A 13,584-nucleotide genomic window follows, 5' to 3' on the forward strand; every position below is an offset into this window, starting at 1 on the left:
ATGGAGAAGTAGTGCCAAAAGACTTAACTTGGTGGCATCAATTTCGTACTTTTCCACATTTCCAGGCAATTTTGTACAAGAAAACGTACCCAACGTGTTTTTGAGAGATTTTTAATACAGTATTACAAAAACAAAGCATACATGTGAAACACGCAAGTTTGAATACGAAACCATCAAATTTACTAACCGAACTTTCAAAAGAGGTAATGTAGTTTGACAACATCTGCTCCGTTTGGTTATATCAGCCAATCGCAGCATAGGCCACATAACGTCACAGAAAAGTCAATTTATCATCACACATGATTGGTGAGGCAATTTAATGCATGCCACACGAGTTATATGACTCATAATTACTCAGAACATACTACCGTAAAAGATGTGTTCATCCTTCACGTCTGATGAATGTGATACAGAGGTGAAGTAACCATATCTGGGTTTCCTGACATTACGTCACATTCGCCATCTTCACCAACTAACAATGAAAGCATCGCCTTCCAATGAAACCTAGACCTCTATCTACGTTACTGATCAATCTGTCACAGCAAGAATTTAATTGTCCCACAATCATTGGTGACATCGAATGTCGAGTACTGTGCTTGGATGATAGAAGCAAATATTCCCCCCCCCCCCCCCCCCCCCAAGTTTAATGTGTGGTATTTGGAAGTTTTCGTATTTAACCACATGTGTAAAATAAATATGCTGTTTTGTACGCCATTGCATAAACAATCTCTCTAACAATCGTCGTTCTTGCTACATCTACATCTATACTCTGCAAACCACTGTGAAGTGCATGTCCATCTGTACCAGTTCCATCTGTACCAGTTATAAGGGCTTTTCCCATTCAACTTCCGTAGGGAGCATAGGAAAAGTGATTGTTTAAACGGCACTGTGCGTGCTGTAATTAACCTAATCATATCTTCACGATCCATTTTTGGGCAGTATGTAGAGGGTTGTAGTATATTCCTAGAGTCACCATTTAAACCCTGTTCTTGAAATTTTGTTAACTGACTTTCTCAGGATAGTTTCCATCTATCTTCAAGAGACTGCCACATCAGTTCTTTCGACATCTCAGTGATACTCTCCCACGGGTCAAAAAAAGATGTGAACATTCGTGCTGCCTTCCTCTGTATACGTTCACTATCCCTTGATAGTCGTATCTGGTACAGATTCCACACACTTGAGCAATATTCTCGGATGGGTCGCAGAAGTGATTTGTAAGCTATCTTTTTTGTAGACTGATTGCATTTCCCTAGTATTCTACCAGTAAACCGAAGCCTGTTACGTGCTTCATCCTATTACACTACTGGCCATTAAAATTGCTACACCACGTAGATGACGTGCTACAGACGCGAAATTTAACCGACAGGAAGAAGATGCTGTGATATGCAAATGATTAGCTTTGCAGAGCATTCACACAAGGTTGGCGCCGTTGGCGACACCTACAACGTGCGGACATGAGGAAAGTTTCCAACCGATTTCTCATACACAAACAGCAGTTGACCGCCGTTGCCTGGTGAAACGTCGTTGTGATGCCTCGTGTAAGGAGGAGAAATGCGTACCATCACGTTTGCGACTTTGATAAAGGTCGCATTGTAGCCTATCGCAATTGCGGTTTATCGTATCGCAACATTGCTGCTCACGTTGGTCGAGGTCCAATGACTGTTAGCAGAATATGGAATCGGTGGGTTCAGGAGGGTAATACGGAACGTCCTGCAGGATCCCAGCGGCCTCGTATGACTAGCAGTCGAGATGACAGGCATTTTATCCGCATGGCTGTAACGGATCGTGCAGCCACGTCTCGATCCCTGAGTCAACAGATGGGGACGTTTGCAAGACAACAACCATCTGCACGAACAGTTCGACGACATTTGCAGCAGCACTGACTATCAGCTCGGAGACTGTGGCTGCAGTTACCCTTGACGCTGCATCACAGACAGGAGCGTCTGCGATGGTGTACTCAACGACGAACCTGGGTGCACGATTGGCAAAACGTCAATTTTTCGGATGAATGCAGGTTCTGTTTACAGCATCATGATGGTCGCATCCGTGTATGGCGACATCGCGGTGAACGCGCATTGGAAGCGTGAATTCCTCATCGCCATACTGGCGTATCACCCGGCGTGATGTTATGGGGTGCCATTGGACACACGTCTCGGTCACCTCTTGTTCGCATTGATGGGACTTTGAAAAGTGGACGTTACATTTCAGATGTGTTACGACCCGTGGCTCAACCCTTCATTCGATCCCTGCGAAACCCTACATTTCAGCAGGATAATGCACGACCGCATGTTGCAGGTCCTGTATGGGCCTTTGTGGATACAGAAAATGTTCGACTGCTGCCCTGGCCAGCACATTCTCCAGATCTCTCACCAACTGAAAACGTCTGGTCATTGGTGGCCGAGCAACTCGCTCGTCACAATACGCTAGTCACTACTCTTGATGAAATGTGGGCAGCTGTACCTGTACACGCCATCAAAGCTCGGACTCAATGCCCAGGCGTATCAAGGCCGTTATTACGGCCAGAGGTGGTTGTTCTGGGTACTGATTTCTCAGGACCTATGCACCCAAATTGCGTGAAAATGTAATCACATGTCAGTTCTAGTATAATAAATTTGTCCAATGAATACCCGTTTATCATCTGCATTTCTTCTTGGTGTAGCAATTTTAATGGCCAGTAGTGTATTTGTTTTATGAAAATGTTGGGGAAAAGGTACGTCGACATTGGAGGAAGTTCTAGAGAGGAATATTATGGAAGTAGAAAATGATCTGAATAAGCAAAACTGGGAATTATATGTGTAGTCGATATATAGAGATGAAGACATTAACACAAGACTAGTAGCGGTCGAGGACTAGTCGAATAATTATGAAGGCTTAAAAACGAGAAATGTGTGTGTGTGTGTGTGTGTGTGTGAGAGAGAGAGAGAGAGAGAGAGAGAGAGAGAGAGAGACCGGTATTTGAAAGCGACTCCTCCCATTCTAATGGCAGGAATTTACATGTTCGTCGTCTATCATTGGGTTTTCGATTTCAGTAAATCATTAATAATTGCTTCGTTTACGACGATTAATTTGCGATTCTGAAACACTTCGTCATGCAACGTATAAAGTCGAAAGGCGCTCACAAATTAAAAAAGGACAGAAAATTCGCTTTTAGGCTGGAGTGGCAATTTCTGAATATTCGATAACGAAGACAGGTCCCGAAACCTTTTACATCGGTGGGAAAAGTTTTTTTACGTATGGCGAACATCAAGGCACGTATTGGTTAATTCATGTGAAACTGTGACCCCATCCGTGCAAAGCAACAAAAGTTGGTTTGTGTATCGGAGGAATAAAGTGGTGAATAATGTACACAATGGCATTGTGTCCTGCGTAGATCAACAATCAGTTTTCGGATTGATTGGTTTTGTTATGTAATTGCTCCTTGTACGAAAGACCGCAGTAGTTAATGCAGTGATTAAATCACTAAATTCGCATTCGAAATTAGATTTTTCTTAGTTTACCTTAATCACTTCATGTGCATGTCAAGGTAGTTCCTTAGAAAAGATCACGGCCGATTTGCCGTCCTATCTTCATCCAATCCGACCGTGGACTCCGTTTACTAAGGACTTTGTCGTCGACAGATTGCCAAACCTATCTTTTTCATGAAATGTATTCACAGTTGCGAGTACAACCAACCATCAGCTGTATAAGGGAATGACTACCATGAAAATTTGTGCCGAGCCGGGACTCGAACCCTGATTTCCCGTTTTACTCGAGCGTCACCTTAAACGATTTTTTTTAACTTGTACAAATTCATAGATCTTCTTTATTAAATGTCATTATTTTTAACAGTGCAAACAGTAACACAATTTACAGAGGTCCAGAATAGACACAAAATGAACAAACTTTTTCAGAGATCATTTACTGGGAACCATCAGCCTGCAAAAATACATAGTGAATGATGTTATATTTTAGTCATATCAAACATTAAAAAGTTAACAAAGGTATGTTAGCTTCACTCACCAAGGTTCATCAACTAAAATCTGCCAGAACATCCAAAACATTTAGTTATAAAATAAATAGCAAAATGTTGGACTTTTAATCTCTTCATAGTGTTATAACACACACGATGCTAGTAGCAGTTATGCGACACTACTGAAATGTCACTCAGTTTTAAGTATTGGCGAGTTTGTAGTCTTGCATGTCAACACATGAGAACACTTGTCCTATACAATTCAAAGTGGTTGACAAACAAAATATTCATCAACACTAAGTCTACAAACATCACATTTTACTTTCCGCTTTGCTATCTTCCTTGCTCTTCTCATCTTTCTTATCCTTGTCTTTCACATCATCTTTTTTACCTTCCTTCTTTTCTGCATCTCTGTTGGTTAGCTTATTGTTGATAAGATTGTGAAGTGCTATGATTGAACGTATTAGAGCTGCAAGATATACAACTAACATCTGATCATTTGTCTTCACATATAAAGAATTCACAAAATTTCCGTGGCTTATGTCTGGAAGCAAATTGAAAATGTCTTGTAACTGGTAGACTATCTGGTGATTAATTGGCAGAGTCCCCTGCACAACCTGGGTTAGGTAATTACGTATCTCTCGCAACTGAGAGTGTAGTCCCTTTAGTCCAAGGAGCTGATTAGTAATTCGTTGTGAAAGTGTGCCCACGGTGGTATCCTTAATGTCTCTTAACAAATGTTCCACACCAACTTCTTCAGCTTCCTCTGCACCTATTTCACTTGGAACATGCTCAAATGTTTTGGATGTTGGAGAACCATCATCATGAACCTCTTCAATAGCACGATATGCTTCTGTTGGGAGACCCAGATCTTTTGGCTTTGCATCAATTATCACAAGGACAGAATTTGGGCAGTAACGCCGAATGAGTTCATTGATTGCAACATCATTTCTATGCAGCTTGGGTCCAGTATGGTACCACCCGACAATCTTCTCCCTAGCGTTAACTTTCTTGAACATGCCGTACATGTTCTCCAGGTAATCATGATCAAGGAACCAGACGGATTTGTCCTTTTCATCTTCATCAAATGGAACTGCAAAGCTATTGGAGACGTCGAGTACTCCTTTCGCTCTCCATGATCCTAATAACACACCCACCACTCTCTCCTGGTTTCCAATTTTTCCCATTCGATTAAAATGGTCCACAACACTTAGTTTACGATTCGGCTATCCGTGCACGGCTCATGGCCAGACCAAAACGTCCATATGTCGTCCTTCCTGCGCCACAACCATGCCATGTCCGAAGGAACACTGCATCATTCTTCTTAACAACAAAGGCACTGCAATATCATATTTATTTGCCGATACCAGGCAGCGGCTTTGAAATAAAATGTACTCCCCTGTACGGGAATTACATAATGTGTGTACGAGTACAGGTTGTGACGCAGGAACAACGACATATGGAAGTTTGGATCTAGCCCTGACCCGTGCACGGATAGCCAAAGTTGCCGAATAGGTACCTCAACATGTTCGGTGAGAGGGTTAGCCGCCCTCTGTAATAAAAAAAACTGAGTTAATGGGACGACGATGAACATGAACAAGCGTCACGGGTCGTCCGCCACGAGCAAATAGAACGAACAATTACGAACAAAACGAGATCAACAAAAAAAGTGATTAAGGCGACTGCTCTCATGAAGTGGCAATTCCGGGTTCGAATCACGGTCCATCACAAATTTTCATTGTCGTCATTCCATTATATAGGTGACGGTTGTTCGTATTCGCAACATCGAATACATTTTATATATTTCTTAACGGCTGTAGTCACCGCAGTGCACTTTCCTTCGGATGTTCATGCATGTCCGAAGGGACGTTGCATCGTTCTTTTTAACGACACAAACACTGCAATATCACAGAATGAAATTTTCACTCTGCAGCGGAGTGAGCGCTGATATGAAACTTCCTGGCAGATTAAAACTGTGTGCCGGACAGAGACTCGAACTCGGGACCTTTTCCTTTCGCGGGCAAGTGCTCTAAAGCTGTGAGGACGGGGCGTGAGTCGTGCTTGGGTATCTCAGTTGGTAGAGCACTTCTCCGCGAAAGGCAAAGGACCCGAGTTCGAGTCTAGGTCCGGCACACAAGTTTAATCAGCTCGGGAGTTTCATATCAGCGCACACTCCGCTGTAGAGTGAAACTTTCATTCTGGAAACATCCCCCAGGCTGTAGCAAAGCCATGTCTCCGCAATATCTTGTCTTCCGGGAGTGCTAGTTCTGCAAGGTTCGCAGGAGATCTGTGAAGTTTGGAAGGTAGGAGACGAGGTACTGGCGGAATTAAAGTTGTGAGGACGGGTCGTAAGTCGTGCTTGGGTAACTCAGTTGGTAGAGCACTTGCCCGCGAAAGGTAAAGGTCCCGAGATCGAGTCTCGGTCCGGCACACAGTTTTAATCTGCCAGGAAGATTCACTGCAATATCACCTTTTTTCCTTTCTTTTCTTACAGAAATAGTTCTAGCGTGAAATTTGAACTGATTAGATGTCACAGATTCTTGTTGAGACTTAAAATAGGGGTACTAGCTGACGTTTTTTAACCATCCGTGACGCAGAATGACGTACTTAGCTACTTTATTTGCTTTTATTGTGTGTCTGTAACGCTGCAGGCTTACGACGAACTTAATCCACCTCTGAAATTGGTGTAATGGAAAGGAAGGAAGATTGAGATTTTCCGTTGACGACGAGATCTTTAGAAACGGAGCACAAGCTCGGAATGGCAATATTGGGGAAGCAAACAACCCGCGCCCTTTTGAGAGGTGGCATCGCGACATTCGACTTAGGTGTTTTAGGAAATCACGGAAACTTTAAATCTGGAATTTCGGACCGGGCATGGAATCCGTTCCCCTCGAAATTGTGTCTAGTCATCTCGGTCGGGAACTTGGTATAGTTCGCTATGGGTATCTACAGCCTTTTGTCAACAAAATCGAGTACAATACGTTCAGGAACATAACTGAGCCGCGATGACCGTACTCACACACGTGATCCTCAGCCCAAGGTAACAAAAGGAGAGAGAACCGGGTTGTCAGTGTACGCCTCCTGTAGCATTACTCCTTGGACGTCACAACTGACCTTGACGCCACAGATCACCTAAGTAATTTGTCTGCGTCGCAGTCCCATCCTGCCTTCGTTTACCAGAGCTCAACATCTTGGTGTATATATGCTTACTTTCCGTAAGCAGTAATTGAGGCTAAGGTAGCTTTACTTGGAAGGAAAAAAATCGGTTTCAGATCGACGCAGGGCATCTTCATAAACTACATTTTAGATCTTAAAACACACAAAAGTGACGATCCGAGGCATATCAAGCTATCTTTTGGTTTTTACAGTTCTCATCCTCGATTATTTCAGTATCACCTGTTGTACACGAAGTTTAGTTTTACGATATGTTTCACAAAATCCGTTACACATTTCTCGCAGTAGTTGTTCCCCTCGGGCAAAAATTGCTGAAGAACCGTCTCGTGATCCGGAAAACACTGTTAGCATTGACCTTCTGTCGCATTACGTTGCGCTTAACCGTGAACTATCAATATATCGATGTACTCTAACTACACAAATCAAAAAAAAGTTTGCATCACCTCGGTTCCGAGAATTCCGCCACCTGTACAGAAAATTGGAATAGAAATCAACATAAACACCATGCCGGCCGCTGTGGCCAAGCGGTTCTAGGCGCTTCAGTCCGGAACCGCGCTGCTGCTACGGTCGCAGGTTCGAATCATGCCTCGGGCATGGATGTGTGTGATGTCCTTAGGTTAGTTAGGTTTAAGTAGTTCTAAGCCTAGGCGACTGATGACCTCAGATGTTTAAGTCCCATAGTGCTTAGAGCCATTAGAATCATTGGAACATAAACACCATTTCCGCCCTTTTTATTGCTCGTGAAAACCATACATTGCATGTTGTACCACCATACAGCGAGACCTTCAGAGGTAGTGGTCCAGATTGCTGTACACACCGGTACCTCTAATACCCAGCAGCACGTCGTCTTGCATTGATGCACGTCCTCTTGCCTGTTTTCGTCGTGCCATACTATCCACAAGTTCATCAAGGCACTGTTGTCCCACTCCTAAACGGCGATTCGATGTTGAACCCTCAGAGTGGTTGGTGGGTCACGTCGTCCATAAACAGCCCTTTTCAAGCTATCCCAGGCATGTTCGATAGGGTTCATGTCTGGGGAATATGCTGGCCACTCTAGTCGAGCGATGTCATTATCCTGAAGGAAGTCATTCACAAGATGTGCACGATGGGGGCGCGAATTGTCGTCCATGAAAACGAATAATTCGCGAATATGCTGCCGATATGGTTGCACTATCTGTCGGAGGATGACATTCACGTATCGTACAGCCGATACGGCGCCTTCCATGACCACCAGAGGCGTACGTCGGCCCCGCATAATGCCACCCAAAAACAGCAGGTAACCTCCACCTTGCTGCACTCGCTGGACAGTGTGTCTAAGGCGTTCAGCCTGACGGGTTGCCTCCAAACACGTCTCCGACGATTGTCTGGTTGAAGGCATATGCGATACTCATCGGTGAAGAGACCGTGATGCCAATCATGAGCGTTCCATTGGGCATGTTGTTCGGCCCATCTGTACCGCGCTGCATGGTGTCGTGGTTGCAAAGGTGGACCTCGCCATGGACGTGGGGAGTGACGGTACGCATCATGCAGCCTATTGGGCACAATTTGAGTCGTAACACGACGTCCTGTGGCCTACGAAAAGCATTATTCAACATGGTGGCATGGCTGTCAGGATTCCTCCGCGCCATAATCCGTAGGTAGCGGTCATCCACTGCAGTAGTAGCCCTTGGGCGGTCTGAGCGAGGCATGTCATCGACAGTTCCTGTCTCTTTGTATATCCTCCATGTCCGAACAACATGGCTTTGGTTCACTCCGAGACGCCTGGACACTTTCCTTGTTGAGAGGCCCTCCTGGCACGAAGTAACAGTGCGGGCGCGATCGAACCGGGTATTGACCGTCTAGGCATGGTTGAACTACAGACAACACGAGCCGTGTACCTCCTCCCTGGTGGAATAACTGGAACTGATCGGTTGTCGGAACCCCCTCCGTCTAACATGCGCTGTTCATGCATGGTTGTTTACATCTCTGTGCGGGTTTAGTCGCATCTCTGAACTGACAAAGGGACTGTGTCTGTGATAGAACATCCACAGCCAACGTCTATCTTCAGCAGTGCTGGGAACCCTAGTGATGCACAACTGTTTTTGATGTGTGTACATGTGCTCAGGCATACTAACTTTAGTACTGCTTCATCTTCCTTATCGACTGAATGGGAAGTGCGATCGAATCGGTGAGGCAGCCTGGTAAACAGAGGAAGTTATGTAGGAACTCAATGTGGGTAGATCACCACACAGGAAAACTACACAAGAAGAGTGAATATTAGCGTGAGAGTTAATAAAGTGAGTCGATTCTGGTTTCCTTGTAATAAAGAAACGGACTGTTCTTGGACGTATATTCCTATGTAGTATCTGATCTACGAATTTCTCTCTGTATCGTCTCTAAAAGTGTAACAGGAATAGCGGAACACCGAATACAATGTTACCGACATACAGCAATTACACGAACAGTAAAAAACTTGCTTCATCTATTACTCAGATATGTGTGTACTTCAGTAATGTAAAACGTACTACAGTCATATGACCAGGGTTGTTCTAATAAAATTTGTACACTGATAGAGCACCTCGCCGATGGAGTATAGAAGCAAGAATGTAAATCATTTCTGTGTTGATACTCAGTAGATTCGATCCTTTAACTTTGCACCATCAGCAACATATGTACTGCCCAGTAGACGCACGGTTACAGTTATAACACAGACTTGCTCATAGTCGTCGGCTTAGGTGTATAAAGTAGGCGGTTGTGAAAATCCGTCCACATTGACGAGAGGGAAACCGTTCAACATCTATCAGGTATCAGGTCTGCCAGATGAGGTTTCATTTCATTAGCGAACTAGATGTCTAAACATGTATTTCTGTAATACATGATTTTTCCTAGCCTACAAACCTCCCGCAGTGCCCCTGCAAGCTGCGCCATGTTCAACTGCGGAAAAAGTGGTCACATCACAGCGGTCAGCATTCGTCCGCGTATCGTTGAACGTCTTTTCCTTTACGATAATGATTGAAGCAGAAGAAATGAATTACGTTGTGTTTTGTCCTTTCGGATGTCACATGACATCCATTCAAGTTCGTTGTTGATCCTTTCACTCAGTTTTTTATTACAGAGGCCAACCAGCTCTCTGGCCGAACGCGCTGAGCTACCGTGCCGGCGTGCTTGGTGGGCAGAAATGCTAACCATTTCACCACCACAACACACTTGTCAACATTACTGCACGAACTATCCAAGCTGAGTGCCCTCCCCAACACAAACTTCGTATCTTCAGCTTATTTTCCCTTTATTTGACTTGAGTTTATTAAACCATCCTGGCAACCGCTTGGTTCGAGTATGAAGTCATATACAACTAAATAGGAAAAACTGACATTTATATTAATGATTTTGTTCATTTTATTAAAAAATTGAAATCCTTCAGGTTGAGTCCAAGAAATATTATGGTCAGTTTCGATGTTGCATCAACTTTACTATGGTTCCTCATAAGATGATGTCACAGAAAGTATTATCGCAGAGGATATGAGAGATCACCTTAAAAAGTGCATCTCATCAGCTTACTTTCAATGGGCAACATATTCTATAAGCAAACCGATGGCGTAGTTATGGGGAACAGCTTAAATTGGAACGATTACACTGATAATTTTGCGGGGAAGACAAACCAAAGATTGCGTTTTATTGACAGAACTCTTAGAAGATGCAACAGGTCTACGCTGTGCGGTATGGGAGCCTTGAATCCTTATCAGACAGAATTCACGGAGGGCATCGAAAAATTTCAAACAAGGGCAACTCCTTTAATACTATCCCGAAATAAGGAAGAGAGTGTTACGGATACGACAACTGATTTGGGGTGGCAATCGTTAAACCTATGGCGTTTTTCGTTGCGGTAAGATCTTTAACGAAAATTAAATCGCCAACTTTCTCCTCTGAGAAAAATATTTTATTGACGCCAACCTGCATAGGAAGAAATAAACATCATAACAAAATAAGAGAGATCAGAGGTCGCACAGAAAGATTTAAGCGTTCATTTTCCCCACACGCTATTCGAGTGTTAGACGGTAGAGAAATAGTCTGAAGGTGATTGGATGAACCTCCTGCCAGGCGCTTAAATATGAATTGCACAGCAGTCATGTAGATGTAAAAGACATCGTTTGCCCAGTTATACTTTCACAGATTCCTTGACATTTTCGATGATACAATCGCTTTTAACAATAGCTGCTCCCTGGGGATGAACATTCCCGACGTTTGCCTTAAGCTATTTAGGGAAATTACAGAAAACCTGAATCTCGATGGCGGACGGGAACATGAACGGTCGTCCTCCCCAGTACGAGTTCGTGTCTTAACATTGTGCCACCTCTATGGGCCAGAGTTAAAAACAGTTCATTATGTGCGACTTCAGCAACGTTTCTTAATTGTACGATTAATTAACGAAAGTGACGTTGGTCCGTAGTTTTTTACTCATTTCGTTAGGTGTTTTCCCCATCATGAGACAATATGTTGTAGCACTACAATTTATGATCAGCTGTATCGGGTATATTCCAAGTAATATGTGCAGTGATTCCATATCCGTCTTGTGGAACGTCCCTTATCGTCTTAGGTACACTCACACATGTCCTTGGGCCGATTTCAGAGATCTCCTAATCCTCTAAAGACGAGGGCAGCGCTCCTGTGTTAGGCTTCCAAAACATGTTACGGACACGAGGACCCGCTCTCATTGCAAGGAGTAATATCATAATTCCACGGCGCCTGCATGTCAGACTTGTGCGCTGTAATTAGAATTAATAGAGAAGATACAAAGTCAATCAGCACGTTTCGTTTAGAATTACGTATGTGTTACGGAGCCGATCACCAGTGAAAGATGCTTCATACGAGAAGAACCTTCTTCTGCACAGAGTAATGTGGCTTACGGAAGACAGCTGCTGATGTTTTATTGTTGTCTTATCTTGTGTCAAGTGTATGCGCCCAGTGTAGCCTCGCTTCTCATCTAAAAGTACGCTTAAGTACGTACACTCTATTTGCTTAGTCATTGTATTCCCCCGTGTTCTTGTTTTGCTTTTAACTTTAGATAAGTTGTTTTGTTTGCAGCAGTCGTGTACTTGTTGGCCATGAACCACCGCCTGCACACCACACGCACTTCGCTTTAGTGCGATTCTAGTACTGACCACTAACAGGTGGTTCGCGCGCGACGATGCCAGCGTTGTGTCCGCGTATATCCGTATTTAACCCTATAGGCATCCCTTTATGATTTTCTTTATTACTTGTTTCTTCAGAAGTCGCAGAAGAGGCTTTAGAGCGCATAGGATATCGGGATCTCTCCTATTCTTGCGTACATCGCTGACCATTATAAATAAGCCCTTGAAGCCGGCTACGATATCTATCGTTATTGTTATTGCGTATTTGTAGGGGATGTTATCTATTACGTACATCGGATGGTTAACAGCATAAACAACGGATTTGCCTCGTCTCCGGCCAAACAGGCACGGGCTGAAGCATAAACTCCCTCGGCAGTCGAAGGCGAACGCACGGAAGAGGTTTCTGCACCTTGGCTAGCGTGTTGAATAGACAGATGGGTCCATTCGTTTCTACGGGGTCTCATTCGTTTTTTTTTAATTACACTCCTGGAAATTGAAATAAGAACACCGTGAATTCATTGTCCCAGGAAAGGGAAACTTTATTGATACATTCCTGGGGTCAAATACATCACATGATCACACTGACAGAACCACAGGCACATAGACACAGGCAACAGAGCATGCACGATGTCGGCACTAGTACAGTGTATATCCACCTTTCACAGCAATGCAGGCTGCTATTCTCCCATGGAGACGATCGTAGAGATGCTGGATGTAGTCCTGTGGAACGGCTTGCCATGCCATTTCCACCTGGCGCCTCAGTTGGACTAGCGTTCGTGCTGGACGTGCAGACCGCGTGAGACGACGCTTCATCCAGTCCCAAACATGCTCAACGGGGGACAGATCCGGAGATCTTGCTGGCCAGGGTAGTTGACTTACACCTTCTAGAGCACGTTGGGTGGCACGGGATACATGCGGACGTGCATTGTCCTGTTGGAACAGCAAGTTCCCTTGTTCGGGTCAGGGATTTTCACCTGCCTCGAGATGACTGGGTGTTTGTGTTGTCCTCATCATTTCATCATCATCCAGGAAAGTGGCGAAATTGGACTGAGCAAAGATTGGGTAATTGTACGGGCGCTGATAACCACGCAGTTGAGCGCCCCACAAACCAAACATCATCATCCTCAAGTTCCCTTGCCGGTCTAGGAATGGTAGAACGATGGGTTCGATGACGGTTTGGATGTACCGTGCACTATTCAGTGTCCCCTCGATGATCACCAGTGGTGTACGGCCAGTGTAGGAGATCGCTCCCCACACCATGATGCCGGGTGTTGGCCCTGTGTGCCTCGGTCGTATGCAGTCCTGATTGTGGCGCTCACCTGCACGGCGCCAAACACGCATACGACCATCATT

General features: G+C 44.4%; 2 protein-coding genes across 3 annotated transcripts in view; one reads left to right on the forward strand and one right to left on the reverse strand.

Annotated features, from left to right (window-relative positions):
• The window catches only part of LOC126184787 (uncharacterized), a 355,721-nt gene that overhangs the window by 67,049 nt on the left and 275,088 nt on the right, over positions 1-13,584 (forward strand). The window lies entirely within an intron of this gene.
• Positions 3,789-5,158, reverse strand: LOC126184788 (26S proteasome non-ATPase regulatory subunit 7-like). The gene has a single exon (XM_049927360.1). It carries the CDS (start codon positions 5,134-5,136, stop codon positions 4,261-4,263), a length of 876 nt encoding a protein of 291 aa, XP_049783317.1. The 5' UTR covers positions 5,137-5,158; the 3' UTR covers positions 3,789-4,260.

The sequence above is a fragment of the Schistocerca cancellata genome, chromosome 4 (genome assembly GCF_023864275.1).
Source record: "Schistocerca cancellata isolate TAMUIC-IGC-003103 chromosome 4, iqSchCanc2.1, whole genome shotgun sequence".
In the NCBI taxonomy this organism is placed as follows: domain Eukaryota; kingdom Metazoa; phylum Arthropoda; class Insecta; order Orthoptera; family Acrididae; genus Schistocerca; species Schistocerca cancellata.